Here is a 26431-nt window from a genome sequence, read left to right as displayed (position 1 = left end):
TCAAAAGTTATAATTTTACCCCCAAAAATTCAATGTTCTTATTTAATGAATATAGCAATTAAAAATAAAAAGTAATGTTGTGTTATGATTCATGGGATCGTTTCATTAGAATTTACTGTGCACTGGATGTAAATCATTTTTGCTAGACACGAGTAAACTGTTAGTGATGTGCAAAAACTTCTATGTTTAAAGACAGTTAGAAACATAAAATTAAACTCTGAAGGATTAAGAAAAGTCAGAAGTAAGACTGCCTGTGTAGCTTTAATTTGGAACATGGATGTGATACACTCTTAAAGACTCAATCACAAGCTGCTACTTTATTCAGTGCACAGGGTGGACAAGATCAAGTGTTTATTTTTATCTGCATCGTTCAGTGTGAAGTTCTAGTGCTTAGATGCCATCCAAGCTCTGCCCTGAATACAAGGTTATTAATGTCCTCGGAGCTTTCATACAGAGCCTCTCAGCAGAGTATCTGAAAGTCTCTGAAGCATTAATACATGTATTTTATATTTTAAGTAATGCTTATTCTTTCTGTGTGACAACTTAGCTTGATTTCTTTTGCATACTTAGCAACTTAAATGACAGATTGAGCTCATGGCTCTTAGAGACTACAGTTACACTTGTCATTTCTTAGGATTTCTGCAGACCAGGTCAGTGTGTTTCATGTCGATGCCCAGAACGTGACCAACTGTGAGAAGTTCTGGCTGAGGTGACTTTCTAGCAGTACAAAATTACAGCAGAGAAAAGGATAGACTCAGTTCTGTAAAGCAGTGTTTGATTACTGTATCCGTGGGTTTGTCCTTAACCTTTCTTCTTCTAACAGTCTTATACATAATTTACTGGGCTTTCTCAAATGTCTCTTCCAGATAGAGCAAGGACTGTATCACAGAAAACCTCACTTAACCTCAATCTGCTGCTTGAACTCCCACTTGAGGTTTGCATGTTACCACCCCTTTGTTAAAACAATGTTTTCGCTGTTCTTGCTTTTGACTAAATGTCTTAACTGGTAATTAAGCATCTATACAGTATTCCTTATCACCATATGGATCAATATGAGTTTAATTTTCCAAAGCAAAGCTGGTGCAAAGCCAGTGGGAATCCTGCTAGGCAGAGGCTCCTAAGAACAGCCCCATTGTGGAAACCCCACAGTCTTCACTACAGCTGTTGAACTGACTGTTTAATGGACTATAAGCTTTCCTGAAAACCTGCCCATCCTCTTTGTGGACATCTTGATGACTCTGTAGGATTGTTTGCACCAGTATCCCCTCTCTAGAGGTGTCCCCTTCTTTGCAAGGTATCTCTAAGCTTGTCGTGGACCCTGACCATGCTCTGTGCTGGCTGCTTTCAAGGGTTGATAAGCCTCGAATCCCTGTGAAAATGTTGTATCTCGTGCTCTTTGGGAAGGAAGGATCCTTTTGGTTTTTCTTTCCTGCCTAGCTATGATGCAGGATTGTTGTTGGCTACTTTGATCTATTATGCAGCTCAGGGGGAACTAAACCAAGGGGCACATTTTTTCTGTATTTCAAAGGGCAGGAGAAGTATGGTTAAACTTTCCTTATGCATTCTGTAATGAGTAAGGAAGGGAAAACTCTAGTATTGTATTTGAGAAGCCTTGGGATTAAATTATGTCATTTAAGAACTCATTAGCCCGTCTTTCAAGTGTATGTACTTTGTGGAATAATAATCTTTCTTCTCCTGCTTTGCCTTTGAGTTGCTCATGTGTCATATCTCTCTTGCTTAGGAACTGCAGCTTTATGGCACTGTGGATTGGATAAACCCTCTTAGCTTTGAAATGTTAAATCCTTCAATTAGTTTGTGTTGAAGACTAAAGGCCAAACATTTCAAATGTGGGCACCTGAAGTCGACAGAAGCTGCAGGCATTCATCACCTCTGAAAATCAAATCAATCATTTAGGTAGCTAAATTTAGATGCAGGCACTTTGCTTTTTGCCAACTGAGTTTAATCACCGAGTCCTGTAGTATTACTCTGGATCATATGGTCTTTCCCTAGCCCTTTGCACTTCTGTATTTCTCTTTCTTCTAGGAAAACGCTGGAACTTCTGTTTAGATGTTCCTGTTATAATGTCCTCTTGACTCTTCCAGTAAGTTGTTCCCTGGCAATGGATCCCTCCCACCTTATGCTAAAAGCATCTATTAGGTTCAGCAAACAGCAAAAGTAGGCCCTAAAAAATTGCTTAGAAAGGCCTACATTAAGTTACTCAAGACAAATGCTTGTCTTCCATTGTCTGGGTGAATTTGTGGCCTATTTTGCTCCCTCTAAGCTGGGCTCTCTTGTTATCATCAATACATGTTTTTAAGGAGAAAAGGGCTCAAGTGAGGGTTTTGTAATTTGGATACCTGCTTTTACCCACCCATACACATGGAAAGAATTTATTTAACTAATTTTTTGACTCAGGTAGCAGAAGTGTGGACAAATGAGCAACAATGCCTTGTGCAGACTAAGGAATTCACTCATAAAACTGCCCAAAGAAGTAAATCCATGAAAAAGGGGATTTTTCAGAGATTTTTATTCATAAGATGAAAAGCATCTGAAACAATGTAACTCTGGGACTAAATTGTCTTTCCATTGCCATGATCTTCTGCTTCTCCTGATTGTGAATGCTGAAAGCCTGCTCTGCTTCCCCAGGGTCCTGATACAAAATTCATTGTTAGAGCTGTAAAGGCAGAAAACTTGCAAGGACAAAGCCCCAAACAAACATAACTCTCAAACCCCCAAACAAGGAAAAGAGATCTCTTAATTATGGCTGCATCCTAAGCAGATGTTAACAAGTCTATTTAAACCTTTTTACACTGTAAACTGCTGCTGGCCTCCTATCCTCATCTAACTTGGCATTTCCCTGATCAGCTAATTCTGCCCTGATTAACATTTCAGAAATGCACAGGTTTTGTCAAACAGCTTCAGAAGCTGTTTTGGAATACCTCTTTGGATGGTTGGTTTTTGTGAGCTGCAGATTACAAAGGATGATTTCCCAGCCTACTCCATTATATTTATTCTGACTTTGATTCAACATGAGAAATGATTCATGGCATTGCAATGCACCACATGGATGGACCTCACACAGTTACATTGCCATTGGTTGGATGGTCTCAGCCTTGCTCATTATCCTGCTGCAGCACTAACATCAATCCACTCCCAGTGCCCTCCTTCCTTGGCAGGAAAGTACCTGTTTCTCTGGGTGAACAACCTCTCTGAAGAAACAAAGACGAGGTTTCTCACTCCTGTGTCTTCACACCTCTTCTCTCCTATGGAGAGGTTAGGGATCTGGTTCAGTGCTTGAAGAAGTAGGAGATAGAGTTTCCTTGTTCATATAAATAGCATAGGGAGGGGGAGGCAAATTTCTTTAGGTTACATTCAAATTGTTGAGAAAATTCAGTGCAATGGTTTGGGGTTGGGTGGGGTTTTTTTTGTGGAAGAGGGTCCTTTTTTCCCAGGCCACGTTTTGTGCATTATTTCAACAAAGAGCAGTCATCTTATTTCCTTGACTTCTGAATGTGGACCACTTCCTTTTTCATGCCTAAAAATATCCCTTTCTGCTCCTCCTGCTTATATTTTCACCTTTTTTTTGCACCTGTATGCAGTGCTTCCTGCTACACTTCCTGTAAGAGTCATCACTGCTCATGGCAGTTCTCCTTAGAGAATGTATTCTTATCATCTGGTAAGAAATTATTTTCCCAGAGATATTAAAATTCTTTTAATATATATTAGTCTTTGCTTCTTCTCTCCAGCAGTAGCAAGAAGGTGTTTATTTGCTTGACTGAGTTTGGTACAATAGAAAGGTAAACATTCCTAAGTTATGAAAGTAGGAGCCTGCGCCGCGCTATTTTTAAGCTTAATTTTTAGTTCATTTTACTTGTTTAAGATGAATGTTATAAGAGGATACAAGGCTTTGTGATAAACAGGCATGATGGGATTAATCCAAATTTACTCATAATTTTGTATAGATTGAACTAGAAAATAGTTCCCAGTGCAAAGAACCTTGACATATCTCCAAAATAATTAAACTTAGAATAGCTTCTGAAGTGTCTAAACATCATTGTGGAGGAGACATATAGGTAGAAGCTTACATGAGAGCTTGACACAGATGAAACAGGGTTTTCAGAACGGATTGGCAATAATACAGGTGGCTAATTTCTCTGAAGCGTACTGAATGTTGAAGTGCTTTGAAAATCTGACAAGAAGTGTTAATGTCACAGTTGCTGCACATTGCTGAATCACTTTAGAAGTTGTGCTTTAGAATTTGGCGTTTGAAGATTGGGCCTAAGAGCAACAGTTGCCAAACCACCAAATTATCTTATTTTGTCTTTTTTTTTGGATGAGGTGCTTAAAGGAAAGCTCCTAAGTAAACACTTCTTATGTCTGAATTTGTGATTTGATTTTCAGAATGCCACCTTCTTGTCTAATTGGCACTAAGCACATTCTATGCTAAAATACAGGCTGGTTCAGTTCATGTTGTTTAGCAAATTGTAATGTGTGTATCAATGGCATCCACTCCCTATGAGTATAGCTTTCACCTGAGGTTCCTTTGCTGATTCAATTTTTAAGATGAAATTAAGTTTGTTTTTATGTTTACAGTCTCAACTACAAGGTTTTGTATTTATTGCTTTCTTATTCTGATGAGATCTCAAGAGACTCCAGTGATATGATTCATGTAACTGGGATTCTGCTCACTTGACCAAGTCAAAATAATAGCAACAAAGATCAAGCTCATCCCTGATGCACTTCCTGGAAGTGAGGAGAGTTCTGCTGAGGAGTCAGTATAGCTCATTCGTTGTATCCCTCTGCAACTCCTGCCATTGCTGCTTATTGAAGAGTCAGAACTTCTGCATCCAGAACAGCATCCCAGAGTGCTACTCTTCATTGTCTAGAAGCCCAGCCTAAAGCAAAGAAGCTGTGCTGTAAAAACCATTTGTCTTTGATCTACAGTCTTGCTGGTGGTGTTCTGGCATCCAGCTATAAGGAAGCACTGAGCTTTTGGCGCTGAAGACAGTAGCAAGTAGTCAGAGAATCACAGAATCTCAAGGGCTAGAAGGGACCTTGAAAGCTCATCCAGTCCAACCCCCCTGCCAGAGTAGGACCACCTAGAGCAGGTCACACAGGAACTTGTCCAGGTAGGTTTTCAATGTCTCCAGAGAAGGAGACTCAACAACCTACCTGGGCAGCCTGTTCCTGTGCTCCCTCACCTGAACAGGGAAGAAATTCTTCCTTGTATTTCTCTGGAACCTCTTATGTTCCAGCTTATACCCATTGCAGCACCTCTTAAATTCAGACCTTTTCTCCTGGTGGGCTGAAAGAAAATCAAAGATGACAGACTGATCTGTTCAGATTCTTGGAGATGACAGTAAGTTTGAGAGAAACTTGAATCAAGTCCTGTCTTATCTAACCTGATTTGCTTATTCCTAGAGAGGACACTTCACTCTCTGAACACCCATTGTTAGGAGCACAGGCTTACATTTCTGGAGCAGCAGCTTCACTCTGTACAGCTAGCACTTTTATAACAAACATCTATAACTGGGGCCTGAAAGTTGGAGTGTCTGCTAATTACAGGAAACTCTTTAATATGATGCTGGAGGTGTTAAACAATTGTACCTGCATTAAATATTCTGTGCTTACGCAAACGTGGCACACAGATTGCAAGTTCTAAAATTTATCAGGCAGACTAATTATTTAAATGTGAGCTATAGGTTACATAAATAAATAGCTCTCCCTCAGTAAATGGCAAGGTGTCATGATGTTAGCCACGTGGCTTGTAGCAGGGTAGAATTAATGTTAACACTTCTGTAGCTTTCTTTCTCTGATTAGTAATTCTTTCAATGTTGGTAGATGAGCTGAATTTATGAAAGTTTTGCCTGCCCTCTAGGTCTCTGTTTTGTATTCCTTGTGCATTGCAGTCTGCTTTTGACTCTGGCAGCAATGCTGGATACTAAAACTCCGAATAGCTCAGGCTTACTGCTCAGCTTGTGGAGTGAGGTAGATCCAAACCAAACTGGGACCTTCCCCTGGGGCAAGATCTCCACTCCCCCAGCTCCCATAGCCCACTCCTCCAGCTACAGAAGCAGCCTATTTGCAATTAGCAGCATAAATGTCATAGAGGAATGACACAGAATTGCATATACCAAGAAAACAGAGATCATTGTGGTAAGGGAAAAGGAATTTGCCAAGATGGGCTCCTTGCATTTTGCTGTTATTCATATGCTGCTAGAAAGATATATGTATTGTTCACACAGAGGCACAAAGTGATAATATGCTGCCTGCAACTTTTTAGGATGGTTTTGAGTGCAGAGTTATGAAAGCTCAGAAAATCCTATATGAGAAAAGCTGTCCTAGCTAGTGAGAGAGAGTTTCATTAAAGTTTCTTTCTGTTAGTAGTTTTAAATTCACTTATATCTGCTTCAGTTTTGTTTCTGGAGGCACCTGCTCTGGCAATTTTCTGGCAGCAGTGTTGCAGAGGGTGTGTAGTGTTAAGTGACAGGTTGCGTGCTCTTCCTCTGCCTCCTAGATGTGACTTTTTTTTTCTTCTGCATTTTTTCCAGTCATGGTAATTTACATGTAGCTTTCAAAACAAAGCTTGAGCAGGTATCCTTCCTGTCCTTCCCCATCTGCCCCAATTCCCACTCCTCCTTTTCTGCTACACCAGACTAATCACCTGATTTCACACAGATGGAAACCAGGTGAGTGTTTCACTCGCTCTTCAGGGGAATCTGCAGACCTGATCCTGCAACCTTCAATAGCTGTTCTGGCAGACAGCAGGGAAGGTGCTCAGCTCTTTATGGGATGTGCTTATCTATTTGCAGATTCACAGCCCAGGAACTGCTATACTCTCCAACTCTGCATTGCAGGGAGGCTATTGCCCATCCGTTTCGTGGTGGATTTAGGAGGAGTAACCTGATTTCATGGCAGTCATTCAGCAGCAATGTCTGCATTAGGCCCAGTGGAAGCAATTGGATCAACTCAGTTAGCGTAAGGGATTAAAAGAAGCCAGATGCTGTCTTAATGGACAAGCATAAGGCGAAGTTGCAAACTTGGCCTTTTGGGGAAATTGAAAACAGTTTAGTTCAGGTTCAGCTTAGAGGGTTGTGAAAGAAATTGTCTATTAGTGTCAAACCAGGCTGACAGTGCACCCACACTGAGCTCACAGATGCTCTTCACCCGCCAGGCAGAGCCACACATTAACCCGCCGGTGACGAGGGCACATGTGTCCCTTGCAGCCCTGCTCAGGCTTGTGGAGCTGCACAAGCAGCAGCCCAGAGGTCACCAAGCTGCCTCCCATGAGACCAGCCCTCAGAATGGCACAAATGGAGCACATCTGGACAACGTGAGGTCTGTTCAGTGCAAACCAGGCTCTATGGGGCTGCTGTTTCCTCTTCATCCCTCCAGCTCCGGGCTGGACAATGAGTAGGATTTGGTCGCCTTAGCAACTCAGCCAGCACTTCTGGAGAACACATTGTACCAGGTTTAGGCCAACCAAATCCTTTCCTCAGCCCCTAGAGGAAAGGGGAAGAATGAGGCAGGTTGTGAGCCTGAGTTATAAGCTGCTCTCAGCTTTGATCCCAGGACAGCAGATCAGCATGTCGAGGCTGATGATGAAGCTGTCCTATAATCCTTCACAGGTAACCTTTGTGTTCAGTGAAAACTGAGGTTGCTTTGCTTGTCTTTTCCTAGCCCAAAGAAAGGCAACAGACACTAACAATTACTTCAGTTCCTTCTCTTTTCATTTCATTTTGTGAACAGTCATTGGTATATCATGAAAGCTGCTGTTAAGGTCCAGTTTCAAGCCCTGCATAAAGTTATACTGTTTAAAATTATTTAAGTCCTTCCCTACTAAGTATTTCCTGAAAGTATTTCTTTCTTTCTTTTGTCTTCTGAGTACTTTTAGTATTGCCAAGGTGTTTAGTTACAAACATGGAAGGCCATGCAAATAAGACCAAGCCAGCTGCACAGATTTTGCATACTTTAATTAAGTTGTAGGGCTTCAAATGAATTTGGCTTCAGTTTCTGATACCTCCATGCCTGGTATTCTGTTCCAATGTGGAAGTTAAATCGTGCAGAAATGGAGCATGACCTAACTTTCATGTCAGTTGATCTGGCAGTAGCTGGTTTTGTGTAACTAATTTAAAAAGATTGATTGTTGGTTAATTACATTAATGAACTGAACCAACATGGGCACAGACCAGAGCACAGCAGTCTCCTAAACAGTCATTAAGAATAGACATCTATCTTTTCACCTGCTTGTACAGCCTCCTGTTGAGTGGCAGAGTGTGGAATCGTAATTCTGAAGGTTAAACGACTTAGGGACATATCACTAACTATTCACCTCTGCTACCCTTCTGCCCATATGGCCCTACTAGTCACAGTCAAAGTCCATTTGGACAAACTGTCTGTTGAAAGGTCTCCAGGACAGCAAGTCTGATGGTTTCAGCTGGGTTCCTGGCAAACACCAGCACACATTAAAAATCCACCAAAGTCGCTTGGTTGAAAGGATTTTGTGGATTTTGAAAGAACTCTTTTTCCCAATTAGGGTAAGTCATGCCTATGAAGGTGAAAGTGTACTAAGCAGATGAGTTCTTTCTAGCCAGCTCATGAATATGAAGAAAGACTAAATCAATAATACATTTCTGTAATTAAATTGGTCAGTTAAAAAGATCAAGTTCTTGTTTTAGCAGTCAATGGAAGATGCATTTCTGTGTGTTTATCAGTGTCGGTCTTATAGCTGTTCAGTACACTCAAGTGGGAGATGTGCAAATGTTGCTTGCCATGCAAGGCCTTACAAAAGAAGTACTTTAAGAAGTTACTTAAAAAGTTTGATAGGAACATTAGTACCTTTTCTGACCTTATTTCAAATTATTACACAGCAAATAAGGGCAATGGAATGCATCTGATTTTATTTTGAAGTATGGGGACATGGTACTGCAAATCCTTTGTGATCAATAGTACATCTGCTTTGCCGGATTTCTTCAGTTCATGACAGACTTAACCTGAAGTTAGTAAGAGTGTTGCCACTGGCTTGAGCAGAAAGAGCTGTATATAAGATGGCAAGAGAAATCCTAGTTACTTGGGAAATCACAAATTATTAGTCTGGGTGGCTGGGAGAAGATATTAGCTTGTATAGGTTTTCAAAATCTTCAAAGGGGACTTGTATCAGTGCTGGTACCACAGTATTCTGCAAGGCCAATCCAACACCTGCTGAAACTGAGGAGTCGTTACAGGAATTTCATCACCTTTGGGTGATGTTGTAGGTGACCTATGAAGTCTGATTTTCAAGAAGGCTGTTTACTTCCACTAAAGCATTTTATATCCCAAGTGCAGCAGTTCATGTGGGAAGCAAGGCAAAGGAAAATAGGATTGACCAGAAATCACACAGTCCATGATGAAAATCTGTTTCTTGATTCTCAGCTCCCTCACTGGCCATGCCATCAAAATGGTCTGAGGTGACAAGGGAGGTGACTTACTCCTGTGGGTTGTTTGGAGACTGATCCTGCTTCCCCATCATCCCGGAGACTTAGGTGGACTATAGAGGGGTGAACAGATGAACAGCTGCATAAGGGATTTCAGGCATTGGTTCATGACAGCTTAAAAATACTTAAAATATGAGATGAGGAACTTGTGGAATGACATATATGCAAATGGTGTTAAATTATGGTTTTATCTAAGATCTTCTGTTTCAAGCTAATTGAAAGGCAGAGGCCACTGCTGCAGGAGGAAAATATGAAAAGAAAACTATGCTGAAACATAAAAGTGTTTCTGATCAAGTAAAATTCTGGTTCTGTTGAATGTTTTATTTTGTTCCAGTCACATAAATTACCATCTTTGAAATACTAGAACTCCCATAATCAGCTTTTTATAACAGAAAACAATTTACATTTAAAAGGTTTAACTGAAGGAGCTAAACCTTAGTGATGAATGTGCACATTCGGCAATAAAACAGGGAAACAGCCCATGTTTTGGAACCCATAGCTGCTATATATAATTGTAATAATATAAATAAATAAATACAATCTAATGAGTGCTATAGGTATGCACAGAGACATTTGCTAGTTCTTGGGAAATGTATCCTTTAGGGTATAAAATAATAGGATCAGAGAAATATAGAATAATAGGGGTTGGAAGGGACCTTTAGAGATCATCCAGTCCAACCCACCTGCCAAAGCAGGTCCATCTAGATCAGGTCACACAGTAACATGTCCAGGTGGGTCTTGAAGACCTCCAGAGAAGGAGACTCCACAACCCCTCTGGGCAGCCTGTGCCAGGGCTCCATCTCCCTCTATAATGAAATAGATTTTCCTTAAGTTTAAATGGAACTTTCTGTGTTACAGCTTTTTTCCATTACCCCTAGTCCTGTCACTGGATACAACAGGAAAAAGTGATGTCACAGCTTCCTGACACTCGCCATTTAGATATTTGTAAATGTTAATGAGATCCCCCGCAGTCTCCTCTTCTCTAGACTAAACAGCCCCAGGTCCTGCAGCCTTTCCTCATAAGGAAGATGCTCCAGTCTCCATATCATATTGATGGCCTTGCACTGACCTCTCTCCAGAAGTTCTCTGTCTCTCTTGAACTGGAGTGCCCAGAACTGGACACAGTACTCCAGATGAGGCCTCACCAGGGCAGAGTAGAGGGGCAGCAGAACCTCCCTTGACCTGCTGGCCACACTCTTCTAGATGCATCCCAGGCTGCCATTGGCCTTCTCAGCCACAAGGGCACTTTGCTGGCTCATGGAGTCCCAGATCTCTCTCCACATAGCTGCTCTCCAGGAGGCCAATCTCCAACCTGTGCTTGTTCAGGGAGTTGTTCCTCCCTAGGTACTGACACAGAGCCTTGGAAATCTCCCTTAGCACTGATAGATACTGTGATGGGAAGCACTGTGGTTTGAATCCTCTGCAGAAAGTTATGAGGCTCAGTCATGTTACCATCATCAGAAACCTTTTCTTTCTCCTTGATGGCTCTGTGGAACATGGGGAAGCTTCAGGCTGCTTCTCACAGAAGCCACCTCTGTGGCCTCCCTGCTACTGAAAGTTTGCCACGCAAAGCCAATGCACCGTTTTAAAGAGAGGACTGGGACCATATTTTACTTCTGCAGGAACCTTGTCATCATCCTAGAAGAAGTTGCAACAGTTGTGTAAAAAGGCAATAACACAAATATTTGAGATAATGTTTTTCCTCTCAGAATAAGAGTACCTGGTATGTAAGGCTTGTGTTCCCTTGTCACATCCATTCCTGATTTATCTTCTTCTCCTCTATCCCCTACATTAAAGGAGGAGTGGGCCATTGCTGCTATAATGCTCTTACTCCCTGCTAGTGGAGAGAAGATATATTTCAGTTTTATGCCCTCCTCAAATGTAGTCAGACACATGGAAGTAATATCTTACAGATGTTTGTATCATTGTGGATACTCCAGAGAATAGAAAACCCTCTGTATTCCAGCAATAATCTTTCCCTTGACCTTAGCAATATGTTGTATCTCAGATGGGATGCTGTGTCCTGCCGTTATTGGAGTCTCTAGGAGAACGGGTGGAAGATTCAACAAAATGGGGATGAGACCCTGGTTGTAATTGTGGTGCTGTAGGGCCAGTATTGTGGGAGCAGCTGTACACAACTTGGTACATAGCAGCACTTAGCCTCCCTTGAGGGAGTGAGACTTTTCTTGACATCCACAGGATTTGGCTGAGAGAGTTCGATCCTTACTCTTATAAATATCAGAAAGTAAATTAACATTATGTTGCCCTTCCTATTAGACCTTTCAGGAGTCTCCCATCCTTTTCATTTAGAACACATCTCTGAGGGAGAAACCCAGTAATAATGCACCGGTGTGATAATTAGTAAGCACATTCTACATAATTACAATGTTAGCATCTCAGGGGGGAAATAAGAGCTTGTGCTGTCCCTTTAACGGGACAATTTGATAATCCTCTTAGCATTTTCTCTTTTGGCTGATAATATTTCACAGAATTTTACTTTGTGAAATATTCCTAAAGGAAAGCTTAAGCAATAATGCACAGATTATGGAAATGACTCTCATTAAGTATAGGGAGAGACTTCTGCAAAGCCATGAACTGTTTCAAAACATGTAACCCCCATTAGGAGCTTCATTTAAATGTTTATTCACAGAGCAGTAAATGTTTATTATAGAACATTTTATTGAAACATAAATTAAGGAACCCTAATTATACGTATCACAAACGTTAAAACAATATGCATTTATCAAGACTTAACTAAAGATCAGAGGTTAGGGGAAATGCAATTGCATTTTCATTTGCATCTCAGCAACACCAAATTTGCATGAAAACACGTGGGCAAAGTGACCCAGAGGGAAGACAAAGGCACAGGACTTCAAGGCAGGTGCTTTCCAGCTGTCCCTAAGCCTGCACCACTTCCCTAAGCAGCTTCAGAGACACCTTTATTGGTTTGTGGTCAGTCTAAAGTGATACTTTATGCAGGGGCTTCCAGGGTTTAGGGTTGTTTTTTGTAGTTCTTTGGTACAAGTGTACAGGTTCTGTACAGGTCTCACAGTGTTCCTGTCATAGCGTTGCTGCCATATAATCCAGGAAACATGCCACACCAGGGCATGACCCCATCAGGGTCCAAGTTCTTCATGGGCCAAGGTGACGTTCTTCCTATTGATTTATATGGAGTATTGGTTGATGATCCCACAGGTCTGCCCATCCCATTCCCTGTGGGTGCTGGGGAGAGGATAGGCACTGAATAATACCAGATGAGAGGAGTTAAGGATGGTCCTTGGCCTGACCTCCTTACCACTGTGTGTTAACCCTTATTCCCAGAATCGCAGACCAGATCAGAGGTCAGGAAATATCAGTTCCAATGCACCATCCCACCTCTATTTCCTTTTTGGTTTAATAATTTGCTGCCTTCCAGAGGATCTCACAGGAGATGTCTAAATTACATTTGAGTCATCATTTCCAATGAACAGACGAATTACCCTCATTATTGTGCCAGTTTTCTTAGATTTGGGGCTGGGGGAGGCAGCAGTTGGCAGTTATCTTGCAAATGCTAAAGTTGCCTTCAGCTGTGGAAGTTATCACTGCTGATCTCAAGTGGGTTTAAAATCTTTTTATGCATATTTTCATTAGGTCTAGGTCTCTTTTCTAGCTCATCCTCAGCTCATTTCTTTAAAACTTTATAGCAGTTGACAGAAACATTATTTATTGAGGATGCTGAATCTGCACATTCCTCAATCTCTGTGTTTGAAGGTGTACTCTGCTGCAAGTCTCCTACTCAGTTTGGTTTCTAATATATTTGCAAATTCTCTTCATTTTGTGTCCAACTACATGTTCTCTGTCCTGAAACAGAGACAAGTCCATGGCATAAATGGTGGTAGGGAACATTGCAAAGCTTTCTTTTTTCCCTCCTAAAGGCATATGTACAGTGCAGTGGCTTCTGAAAGGATCTTCATGCTACAGCTTGATATCATCTGGAGAGTCTGTGTGACCTCCTGTCTGAGGACTTGTTTCCCTGTGTCTTCTGTTTCTCTCTTTGCATCTTCTTTCTTGCAAAATGGTTTTGATTCATAAAAGTTCCACCACCATCTCCATTCTGGTGGTAGCTCCTGTCTCTGGAGGTTTCCAGACCTGTCTGGACACATTCCCATGTGACCTGATCAAGAGGACTCTGCTTTAGTAGGGGATTGGACTATATGGATGAGCTCTGGATGTCCCTTGAAACCCGTACTATTCTGTGATTCTGCGTGTGATTCTCTGGTGACTCTTTTACTCCATCCCTACTTATGTCTCTGCTGTCATCCTGGGCTGAGGAAGTTGTGGATTTCCCTGTCCTTCCCCTTCAGAGCATCTCTCTGTCCCTCTGTGCATGCTGTTCTCAAGTCTTGGCAGTCCATGCCACTTCTTTCAATCTGTATCACATCCTTACATTTCTCATGATGGTAGAAAAACAGGCTTTGTGTTTCAATAAAATAGAAACAAAGCAAAGGTGTTAAAAAAGTATATTAGTCCATGCAGCCTTCCTGGGTTTGGAGCAACCCCTACCACCAAAATGCTAGAGCTGCCATCTGGAGAGGAGGCAGCAAGTGTCTGCATCTATACAGCCTCATGCTGGAGGTTTTAGTAAAGCTGGAAAGGCAAATGCTGATTCTTAGAAACGGGGTATGTTTTTGTCAGGAGAGGAATTGTTTCAAGTAATTTCCTGTCATGTTTTAATATTTTATGAAAAATTAGGTCTTTTCTTTGTGTAGTTTGTAACTTCTGGAAATGTACAGAATTAGCATTGCCCATAATTTTGAAGACTGTGAAACTGAAATCTTTTAGTTGATAAAATTGCTTTGTTTTCCTAAGGTTGAATTGGAGGGATTTTTTTTAGGAGTTGTTCATCCATTGTAACCCAATTCAGGGCTAGGAAAAATGTCAAGGACTCATAAATACCCGCTGAACAGAAATTGCTTTCTCATGAAGATGTCTTTCCCAGGGCCTGAGAGCCAAGGGCCCTAGAAATTGGCCTGCAATGCCCAGTGATTGTACGGAGTCTGCTGGCATCTGGGTGCTGCCATGCGTTTTTGGAGACAGCAGAGGGAGTGCTCTCTGTTAATGAGCTGTGGATATACAGGCAGGGCTTTCCGCAGAATAATTTTGTAACAGGGATAATTGAGCAGTTAATCAAGAATAGCAAACAAGGGCTCCATGGAAGCCCAGTTTACAGAGAGGACAAAATTGCCCTATTTTTCATGTGGCTATCTCAGTATTATGGTTGATTTTCTTTATCACCCGCTAACAGTCTTACTTGGAGAATGGTTATTAGTTTGGAATTTCCACTGTTAATCTGGTAGTTTAGAAGAAGTATTATCACAGCTTCCTGTAAGAAGCCCATGTCTCTATAATGGACAGAGGACTTTGCAGCAAACAAGGTCTTATCTGCAAACCACTATCCTTTTTCCTGGTGAACTATCTGATAGGGTCTCCTGGCCATCAAGTCTTGCTGCCTGCAGCAGCTAAAGCCCTTCCTGGCCTTCCTTCTGCCTGATGACAGTGGCAGGACCACTGGGGTTTGCTCTCCCTGTCCCTGATGTCCCTCTGTGCTTACATTGTGGCCTTTCCTGATATTGCTGCACCATGAGACTGTGGAAGCCCATGGCTGCAAAGCTTTTTCTCTGTAGAAACATTAAAAAGTAACGAGGGAAAGGATTAAGCTGCTGAAAAGAACCTGGTTTTGCTGTGTGAAGGCACAGCTCAACCATAGACTGCTTTTGCAGATGTGGGGGGAACAGCCCTTCCTCTGCTGAATTTTGGCAGCACCTCCCCCATTCTCAAGGTCACGTGGCACATCAGCAGTTTTTATGTGTTCATCTTGTAGCAACATTTATTGCTGATAGACCCTGGATGCCTGCTGAGGAGCTCTTGTACAGGCTATTATCTTCCTTTCTGTTAGAAGCTGAGCTTTGTTGCTCTGCTAACCAGCACAGCAGCTGAACGAAAACAACATAATGTTCATGAATTATTGCAGGCAACGTCCATGTCCTCCCCAGTGGTGTGTGGCAGGGTCATCTGCTCTTCACTATTCTGGTCTACCCAGGAAATCTCTTTCAGTGTCTATTTTTGTCTAGTATTTTCTCCTTACATCTAGTACAGTGGTGACACTTTGGTTGCTCGACCATAATTCAGTACATAAAACCAGCCGTAACTAGGAAGATAGCTTTCTGCATGGCCTTGAGTGCTGAAGCAAAACTCATCTGACCTGAATGGGTGTTTTTCCGACAAAACAGGCTCCAAGGTTTGGTGGGTTTTTTTGGCCCAGGCTTTTGTGATCATTTTGCAGGCCTGGTTCACTGGACATCAGCTTTAGACATATAATCTCACAACTGCCTATGTTGCTGCCAGATTCCAGCAGCAGTGGGATGAGCATACTGTGTAGTGCCCATCAGCAACTCCACACTGCCACAATCGTGGAGAATAGCGAGGGGCTCACAGGGAGGATCCTCTCACTGAGATGGGAGGTCACGCTGTCTCGGGCACACAATTTCCTTGTGGCAATGCAAATTTGTTTCTTGCAGTACATTTTCTAGTTCTCTTGCAATTCTGGGTTTAAAGGTCTTGAAAAAAAATCTCGAGTGATTTTGTATCCTTTGATAATTCTCACCATTAGGACTTTCTCAAATTGAGATTTCATTTGTAATGTGGTAGTCACAGTGAAAACAGAAGAAGCTACAGACCCATCCCTACAGAGCTGTCAGCCTAATAATTTTAACTTTGAAGGTGCTATAAAATTCAGCTCCCACAGACTCCTTCCGGGTGCTGCTGCCCTGGACGTGCTTGGCAGGAAACCTTGTCCCCACTATCAGAAGCATCTGGTGGGGGAGCATTAGGCAGAGGCTGTCAGGGCACTGGAACAGGCTGCCCAGATGGACTGCTGAGTCTCCTCTGGGAACATTCAAAACCCAGCTGGACAAGTTCCTCTGGCGGGGGGGTGGACTAGATGATCTTTTGGGGTCCCTTCCAACCCTTAAGATTCTATGAACCTGTCATTTTTTTACCCACATGATGTAATCCACCTGGGGACACATTGCTGTGTCCTTACGTTGTAATACCTAGCATGTCCATCTCCTGTGGTCAGGTGCAGCTCTCTCCAACAGTGTCTGACAAGAATAGTAGTTAACACTACGCAATGCAAGCTTGTGTCTGCATTTTTTATACCCTGATGCAGGTGATATTGATTGATGCATTAATGTAAATGTCTCAGCTGTTGTATGTTGTTTTTCTTGCTTATTAAACAAAATGAGGGGAAAGCAATTGTTTTTCGGGGAAGAAAAAGTGAAATACAATCAATAGTGGTTGAATAGAACCTGTTGGAATGTGCTGGGGCTGTCTGCCACCCACCAGACGTGAGGATACTCACAGTAACTGGGGGAAAAGTTGAAACACTCTGTTTTGACATTTTGTACACAAAATGTTCGGATTTTTTTTTGTCTCCAAGTAGAGTTTTGATGGAAGATTTGCCTAAATCTGTTTGTTAGGTTAAAAAAAAATGCAGCCAAATGTTTTGTTTGTATTTACTGACACATTTCAGTCAACTGTGAATGTCTTTTTTGGATGTGCAGGTTTTTGTTTTGCCTGGAAAACAAAATGGAAAGAAACAACTTTAATTTGAGGGCACCTTGAAGTTATTTCTGCTGCGCCCAATTGGGGAGACCTCCCTGCAGCCATCAGCGGATGCAAAACACTGAGACATATGCATAATATCTGGGATGCAAATACTCTCACCGAACCAATTCACAGGTTGGAAATTGAGCTGGTGCATAAGTGCCGTGGTGGATTGAGGCTTTAGCAATAACAAGTAGCACTAAGGAGCAAAAATGATCAATTAAAGAACTCCTAATGAATCCAAATATCAGCATCCCTGAGTTGGTAAGGCCAGAAGCTGAAAGGCAAATTAGAGAAGGTGTGAAATCATCTTGTTTGGTGTTTCTCACTGTGTGGTAGCCACTGCTCTATGCTGCTTGAATATCCCCACATTTTATTTGGTAAATCTGAAGAGAAGGAAATTACTCCAGACAATATTGCCACTACTGTCCATTGCTATTACACAAACAGTAGGGAGAATCCAGAGTTTTATTTAGATTCCATGCACAGAGTTTAAAAAAAGCCAAAAAATAGGATGTCTGTAAAAAATTACTCTCTTTTAAATTGATTGTAGTTACCTCAGACCCTGGAAACACTCATTTGTTTTCTGATGTGGCTGACAGATTTTGCTGCACAGCCTGGCATTGTGTAAGAATGTAATGCATGTAGTAAAGGTGAGTAACCCTTGAGGATGTCCTCACTGACGCCAAGTGGCCCATATGCTGTCACAAACACTTTTTCTTCTTTTTTTCAGGCTGATGGTAAGAGCCCATTTTGGGTAGAAGATCACATTAGGCTCATTCATTACCTGCTATGTTGGCCTGTGCATCTGCAGTGCAGTATCTCTGCACTGAGCTTTGGACTACATTCCCTCGTGCTTTTTCATATTCCAAATTGTCTCTCATGGGTATACAGATCTTTTGTGTGCACCCTGGAACATTCTGCCACAGAGATAATAGTTACTCTTAAACGTGGCTGAACTTTTGTGGGACAGATATGGTTGTCGGTAGCTGATATTAGGATGTATATGTATCATCAAGAGACATTCCTGGAAGTTGACATTTGTAGCTAACTATCACTCCTTATTGCAGAAGAGAAATAAACTGTCAGTTTATTCCCTATGTTTATGAATCAATTAAACATCTAGCAAGAGCCACAGGTCTGACACTCTAGTGAAATTTTACAGCATCACCGCAAACTTTATAATCTTCACTTTTATTTTTCTTGAATGTCTGTGAAAAAAAGCAAAATTCAGGCCTGGGGCAACTGAAGATCATCTTTAAACTTGCTTTGTGAATTTGAGCAATATATCATGAAAGCAGTGATGTTCAGATGATACATTGCACTAATGCATCACAAGAGCACTATCACTCTCATGATGTATTTGTATAATACACTATCAGAACACTATCACTGATGTATTACTCAAAACCACAGTTTTTAACTCTCAAGCATCATCCCCATCTCTAGACTAAATACACTGAAAGCTGTGGATAATTATAAGAATAAGCAATTGGATATTTGGTTTCTTTAGGGTAAGCAAAGAATGTTATTTGGAATATTTCATTAACTGAAACATCCTTGTGATTTCATTTTATTCACTGAGCAAATGTTTGTATGCATTGAAGTTAACACAGTAAAGGTGTGTTTGAATTTTCTTACAAGTAGCATAAGAAAATAATTTTTGATTTTGGACTTGAGCCATGTTTTGAGAATGTTTCAATGGGGTGCATGAATTTCAACTGACTTCCACCTCATCAAATGGAGTCAGGTGCAAGCTATCTAAATTCTGTGTGAAGCATTTGGTGCTGTTTCTGATGCAGTCTTTTTTATAGAAGGATTTAGGCACCACCTGAAAAGATCTGGAGATGCATAACTGTGATCTGTCACACAGATCATTTGCTGCCATATTCAATCTTTGTTTGGTTTGTTTTTTTCTCAAAAGAGAGTGAAAGGGAAAAGAATGCTTTGCAATGTTGTAGCTGAACTTACTGCAGAAAAGCAGCTAAATGAATATTTATTTGATTTCCTGGTTGAATTTCAAGAATCCTGAATTACCTTTTCTGTATGGTATGAAGAGACTCTCATACTCTCTTAACAAAAAAAAAATACACTAATAGTAATAATACAACACCAAGTTGGTAAGGTGGGATATCATATATTAGCTTTCTCATCCACATTTTTGTTCCTTTTCCCCATATTTCTTCAGTGTTCATGATAAAAACAGATTGTCCCTCACAGCCTTCCCATACCAGGTAGCCCAAAGCTGCCTGTACAGCTTACGCTCCTTACTTCAGCCACCCCCCGAGCAATGTCCCTGCTGTTAGGAAAGTGATGCTTATGTTTCATTCTCTGTAAAACTGAGCTTATAACTTATGTGTCTTGTAGGTTTGGGACCACTCAGCACAGCGGAGCCAATGTCCCTGCAGGCTTGTGCCCCCAGCATGCAGCTCATACCACTGGGTTATATTATATTGGGAAACAACCTCCTAGGGCAAAAAGCAAAACCTTTTTAACCTTGTGAAACACATCGCATTAGCTGTTCTTAACAGCCTAGTGAATGGTCTTTTCTGATGGCATTTCTGCCTATGTGGTCTCCATTATGTACCATTGGTTCCTCTATCCCCTGGCCTGTGCAGCACAGCACTAGGCCAGGTGCTGCCCACACAAGTCCCCTGCCCACAACTGCTACAGCCGTATCCCATCGTTAGCTCCTTCTTATTCTTGTTGGTTTTGAAGTCACAACACGAAGCTCTGAGGTACATTGTCATTTCAAAGCTGTGGCTAAGTACATCTCTGACTGACAACTATGAATAATTCCACAGGGCTCCTAAACTTCCAGGCATTTCACTCTGAAGCTCGTATAATACAGCATGTTTTTCATCTTCTATATTCTCCAAAGAGTTGAGATACAGTTATAGAACAGGTTAATGTATTTTCCTCTGAAAATGATGCTGTAGGATCCTGTGCATGGTTACTGGTTTGTGTAGAGAATAATGCTGACAATCCAGAAAAAGTCATGAGCTTCATAATCACCATTGTTTTGTTTCACTTCTTCAGCATGTTCATGTCCATGTCCTTCCAAGGAGGGCCGGAGACTTCAGGAGGAATGATGATGTCTATGAGGAGGTAAGGGCTGTACTCCATTTCTTCTTCAGAGTTAACTGTTAGAAAATCACCTTTATCACCCTGCCCTGGGTGGAGGTAGTTAATGGGATCTTTGCATCTTTATTAGTTGCAAAGAGGCTGTGATGTCATGGACCCCTACAATGGGATTTCCCTGTCAGCTCTGAGTCAAGCCAAGATCACACAAGATCCCAAGGGAGGATGCTGTCTTTCACACTTTATTCTGTCATTACAGACAAAGCAACATGTCTACTAATAGTTGTATTCTCTTATTTTGAGGATGGGGGAGAAAAGAGTGATCACACGGTTAGCCTGGCATGCAGGGAGCATGTCCCACCCCCTCTGCCAGCCTGGAGTGCTCAACCTCCCCCTTTCAGCAACAGAACACACAATCAGCTGGTTACAACTTAGTCAGGTTTTGCTCTGCTAAAGCTCTGGACAAACAATATTGTAGCCCCCAAAGATAAAAATTAAAGAGCAACTGTGCACATGGATCTAATATATGCATGTGTGCAGATTGTACGGCAGAGCTGGGGACATAAGCTGTTCCAATGTGACTGAATTACTTGCTTTTGTTTAAATGAACAATGTAGTGGCATTAACAAAAAATTTTCCCCAGCTTGACAGCTGTCACAGTGAGTTAATGAAAATATCTCACTGTTGTTAGCTTTTAGGATGGTTCTTAGTGGGTTTGGTAGAGTCCTCTATCTCAAATATGACATCTCCTTCTCTTTCTGAAAGTAATTAATATGAACTTGTTCAGTGCTACTGCAATACCATCTGCTTGAAGGCAGATTCGTGGCATTTTCTGCTTTGTATTTTTTCCTTTGTGATATTTAAATGATGAAAACTCCCTGTTCACAAAAAAAAAAGTGTTATGTATTTTAAAGTTTCTTAATGACTCACCTGTCGAGAAGTGGTAAAAAAAGTTTATTATTAACCAGTTACATGAAGCTTAGAGACTGAGAATCCCACTAATAAGGGTAAAACATAATGAGAGTGCTGGGCAAGGAGATCAAATGAAAATACATAATGGCCATTTTATGCTGCTGTAGTTAAAAGCATTTAAGTGAGGCAGCTTGAAAGTTGACTTTCTTTCCTTTTCAAATGTGTTAAGTAGTTTTAGATGCTTCATCAATCCACAAACTCTTTCCATTTTTATCATATTTATAATTCCATTTTCTTCTTTTCTAACACATTTATTTCTCCCTTGTTACAGGTAAATACAAACAGGCAAAACTCTGTTAATGAATTAGACCGTACATTTAGTGTTGTTAAATGCAAAAGGATGACAAGTTGGCAACAGATATTTTTCTTCTGTCATTTGCAGTTACAGCAATTGTAGGTGTTGTTTTAGCAGACATTGGAAGCAAAAGTAATTACTACACAGATGTGATAATACATCTTTTAACAGAAGAAAGTGTAGTCTCAGAGTCTGACCAGCTCTTCAATACCACAGAGCTAACTTTTGTACAGACTGGAGACGATAAAGGTTTCTTTTAGGATGCCAGGGAAAAAAGCCTATCTTTGAAGCTATAAAAAGTTTAATGCCAAGTTCTATCTCTCTCTAGATTGGAGGATGGAGAGGCTTAAGTAGTATGCTGTTATAAGGGGATAAATCTGTTTTGAAAATTGCAAAATGACTGAATTAGTGAAAATAATGCTGACTCTCAGAATCATTTAGAGTTTATGTCAGTAAAGCAAACTTTTCTGATATAATATCTCTCTGTGTTGTACCAACAAGGTATATCCCTTTGTCAAGAAAATCTTTTGAAATATTTAGGAAGATATGTAAATCACAGTAGAGCAACAGTCTGAAAATCTACAAAGGGCAGAGTACCTTTAGATGAGATGTAGGTGCTGGAAAGTGCTTTAAATCTATCGTCCATGACATCTGTACCTAGGACAGTCCAAAACCTGTTTATAATCAATGCATCATTGCTATCTATTCAAGGAATAGATGGAGTTGTGGTTTATGCAGTTAAGATCACCTTCCAAAAGCATTGCAAAAGCCTTTTCCTTGTAGTATGTGACAAACAGGCAGATCAGCCTTCCTTGAACAGTTTGTGTAATTGTAAGCACACCCAGGCTAAATCTTGCATATTGTGGTGCCTGGATTAAATATCACAGTTAAAGGCTTTACAGCTATTGAGTGTAATTTGCACAGATTCTGGACCTCAGCTCTGGTTCAACACATCTATCACAAACCCCTATCTATCTGCAAGTATATCTGAGTTCTTCAAGCTCTGCAGTTGTCATCTGTAAATGCTCAGTAGATTGATGACAAATCCCATTGCTCTATGAGTGTTTGACAGTGAAGGGAATGCCCAGATGTCAAGGCATCGGTCCTCTTAGGAGACTGGAGTTGAGACAGCTAGAAACTACTTGCAGGCTCTCACCACATGCTTTATTTTTCCCATTTGGTTTGGAAGTGACCACACATATGATTGAAAGGACTTTTAGAAAAAAGGTATATCAGGTTGATCCCTGCTTACTTTGTTTACTGGGCTCTGGTATCTTCAGGCTTTTGACTATGAAGCTGTGACATAGCCTTGTCTAAAGCAACTCTTAAGTGTAAAGAATATACTTAAAGGTACAGTGTGTCTTTAGTACTTGGTTCTTAATAAGGTTGCTGATGGCCACTAATGTCTGCAAGTTTCTGTATATATATATGTACATTTAGAACTTCAAAACTGGAACATTCATCATAGAAGGGATAAAAGAGGGGCTGACACCTATTCCACAGCACCTCCTCTAAGGCATTTCTTGGTGGAACATCTCACTTAATATTTTAGGTTTCTGCACCTCAGTGCATATGAAACAAGTCACTGTGGGATTTTTCTAAGATACAGAGAGAATGATTTATAATGAAAAAAAAAAATCTGCATTGAATGTTTTAGATGTCCATCTTCTGCATCTTTGTGGGGATATTTCTTCAGAGGGTATTTCCCAGGAAGTGTTAGCTATCCACCCTCTGGGCTCACTATAGTGGAAAGCTAAAGGTAGACCTTTTTGGTTCTTACATTTTTCTGCAATTATTTCAAGCCTAATCCTGCAAGCATGCACATGTCAGAGTTAAATTGGTCTTACAGGTTTTTTAATAGGAACAGGCACTTCATGTTTTACTATTGCTGGATTACTTTTCTCATCTACATCCTTAGTAGTTATTATTCATTGATTCACTTTATTTCTTGGACAGCAAAACTATAGCAGCTAAATACTAGGGAAACTTGAAATTTGAGTACTGCTTTATTCCTCTATGTTTTCTGTTTGGTTTGAAGCAGGTTAGTATTTTCACACTTACTAATCAAGGAACTTAAATGCCTCCTGTTGAAGAGTTGCCTGCTTTTAAGTAAGCGAGTTTTTTTGCTCTTTTAAGGGCATGTCACAGTAACTGATAAGATTGTGAATTAATATGTCTACTGTAGAATGGCACCTTGTGTTGTTGCAGTCAGCATAAGTAGTGCAGTTGTTGGAGGTCATTGTGTCCAAGGCTTTCAAGAACATAATCCTGAAATGTCTCAGCAGTTTCATATACTCAGCCACCGTGTGGGCACTCCTCATTCAGTGTGTGTTTGAAAAGTCCATAGCACAGCCTGTCCCTGGTCTCCACTGAGTGGTTAGCCATTACTGCAATATAAATAACATTCATCATCCTTTAGCTTGGCAGGTAATAGCCATGCTGGGCCAGAGAATATGGGGTGTTCTCAGAAAGGAAGACTGAATCAAGAGTCTTCAATACTGCTGTTATGAGTACTGACCTCAGTAAGTTAATTTTGAGCTTGACAGACTTGGATGAGTAAGGGCAGCCTGGCCTCTTGGTAAAACCCTGTGTAACCGTGGCATGCAGAGATATGTTTTGTTGTGCACACCCCTGTTCCTCCCCAAATTCTGTGTTTCACTTGGTGATTACACTTTGCTGTAACATATGCATCTGCAATGGTAGTGCATGTCCAGGGCTGTACATGAAGAGCAAACGGTGCCCCATCCCCTCACCAGCTGTGCTTTCATGTCTACATTTCCTTGCCTGACTTCAGTTCCTGTCCTAGACTGGAGATCAGTGAAAATACTGTAAAAGGGGAAAGCATGAACGAGAGAGGTTAACTCAAACCCCATTCCCTGGCTGCCTGCCAGACCTGCATCATCAACCTCTTGCAATGATTCTGGGTGAAACTTCCTAATGTGAATTCTTTGGTAACTTAAAGATTTTGTAAAATGCGGAAACCAGAAAGAGAATTCACTTCATGCTGTCCTCCTTCCCCTCTGGCATTCAGGCAAGCAGTGAGAGACTCACTTAGGGAAAGATATTTGACTTAGTGATCTCGTTCAGCACATTATGTTAAATCATTTCAGCAGGAATACCTATTAGTAATCATTTCCAATTCCAGGGAGAATGAAGGAGGCATTTTGGCATGTGACTCAAAAACCTGCTGGGCTGCCTTTTCAGGTTGGCAAAACAAGGGAACTGTGGTGAATTCAGAAGTTTAGTCAAACAAGCTTGAAGTTTAATTCTCCACGAGTGGCTTTGACTGTGACATGCCTTCACTCCAACCTGCAGACAGCATTTTGCATGCTGCTAGGCACAGAGCCTGGTCAAGGGCTTGAAACATGAACAGCTGCACTGAACTGTTTGAGCTGCTTCCTCCTTAAAGATAAGGTATACAATGAAAAGATAAATAAACCCTAATCCAGGTCCTGCTAGACAAAATGGAAATATACCCAACAGCTTCTCTGAACATTGCATTGAACTAGTCATGAAAGTCAATAGCATGCAGAGCTAATAGGCTGTTCCTTGGCCCCAAAATTATATTGCATCTTCTGGGAACATATTGTAGCCTGGTGGTAGATCAGTCTGCTGCATCTGAGCTCCCTTGGGGCCATACTTTGCTTTCTTTGCACCCTGCATGGGTAAACCCATCAAAAGGGAGGGAAAGAGCACAGAATCTAAATTGATTCTTTTTTTTTATTAAAAAAAAAAAGGTCTGTTATCCCCAGGTACACATCTATTTCCCTGTCTTCTGATGTAGCAGCAAATAAATTCTTCCCAGTAGGCTGTGGAATTTATCCTGGTCTTGCCAATGTTGCTCTTTCTGACTGAGAGCATCAGAGGAGGTTCTGCTAGACAAGGAGCATAAGCCTTTCCCAGTTGATTCATGAGTCTTGTGATATTATAGTGACTCCAGCAGGGCAAATCAGATTAACTGCATGGATATTTCCAACTAAGAGTGCTGCAGTTAAAAGCTAGAACTGTGCAAATAATTATGTTTTGGATTTGGTAGCTGAATGGACAAAAAGTCATTTTGCGTTGACCTGAAACATTGTTTTGTTCCATCAGACAAATTTCCTTTTTGAGTTAAACAGGATGATTTGTTTTCTGGACCATGGCATTTAAACTGATTGTGTTTTGAAAGCCCCTGGAGATTGCTAGCATGCCCTGCAAGTTTCTTGCATGTGCCCAACCTACACAAGGCAAAACTGACAAATTTGTCAGTCAGGCCCAGCAGGAATACTGGGAGACAACCTATCATCACGTGTATCTCCCTAGAGGGAAACCCTGCTGTTTGTGGTATTTTTTTGCCCTTTCCAACTCTATGAGGCATTTCTTAATTTGATACCTGAAATCTCTGACACCTCCCTATATGCTGCTATACATTGCTGCACTTATTTTAAGGTAGCAGGATATCATAGTCTGATCTGATTAAGAGCTGATACTTGCCATTGGATCTAGAGAAGTGGAATCAGCTCTACTAGAGGAACGAATGAGAAGAGTTTAGAAGTGTTCCCATTAAGGCAGCCATCCCTCATGATCACACATATGCCCTTTACACCTAGACTTCGTCTGGAAGGTAATGTACATTTGGCATTTTACATATCATCATGTAGTCTCATTGCCCTCTAGCCCAGCTGTCTCTCTGCATTCCATCATTGCTCTTGCTGCTTCTTGCCCTTTCCTGCCTCAAGGTTTCTACAGTCGTTTTCCTCATAGGTAAAAACTACTGGCTTCCAGAAATCACTTAAATTTAGTCTATAATATAGCAGAGATAAAATATTGTGACCATTACAGAAGATCTCTTGGCCCCTTCTGTAGGATGTTTACTGTGTTTAGCTCACAGAGTACTTGCACTTTTGTGTCCTTGATTGTAGTTCGTTGGCAAGCAACTTAGTGACAAACAGCCTTCAACCAAAGACAAGTTGCTGATAAAAGGATT

General features: G+C 41.1%; 1 protein-coding gene across 2 annotated transcripts in view; it reads left to right on the top strand.

Annotated features, from left to right (window-relative positions):
- The window catches only part of FHIT (fragile histidine triad diadenosine triphosphatase), a 535739-nt gene that overhangs the window by 427955 nt on the left and 81353 nt on the right, over nucleotides 1–26431 (top strand). For both annotated transcript variants that reach the window (XM_062008359.1, XM_062008358.1), the window contains exon 5: nucleotides 20157–20225. In XM_062008359.1, the coding sequence (XP_061864343.1) occupies nucleotides 20157–20225 (69 nt within the window). The remainder of the gene's footprint in view (nucleotides 1–20156; nucleotides 20226–26431) is intronic.

Source organism: Colius striatus, chromosome 15, assembly GCF_028858725.1.
Source record: "Colius striatus isolate bColStr4 chromosome 15, bColStr4.1.hap1, whole genome shotgun sequence".
NCBI lineage: Eukaryota > Metazoa > Chordata > Aves > Coliiformes > Coliidae > Colius > Colius striatus.
This window is presented reverse-complemented; position numbering and strand designations above follow the sequence as displayed.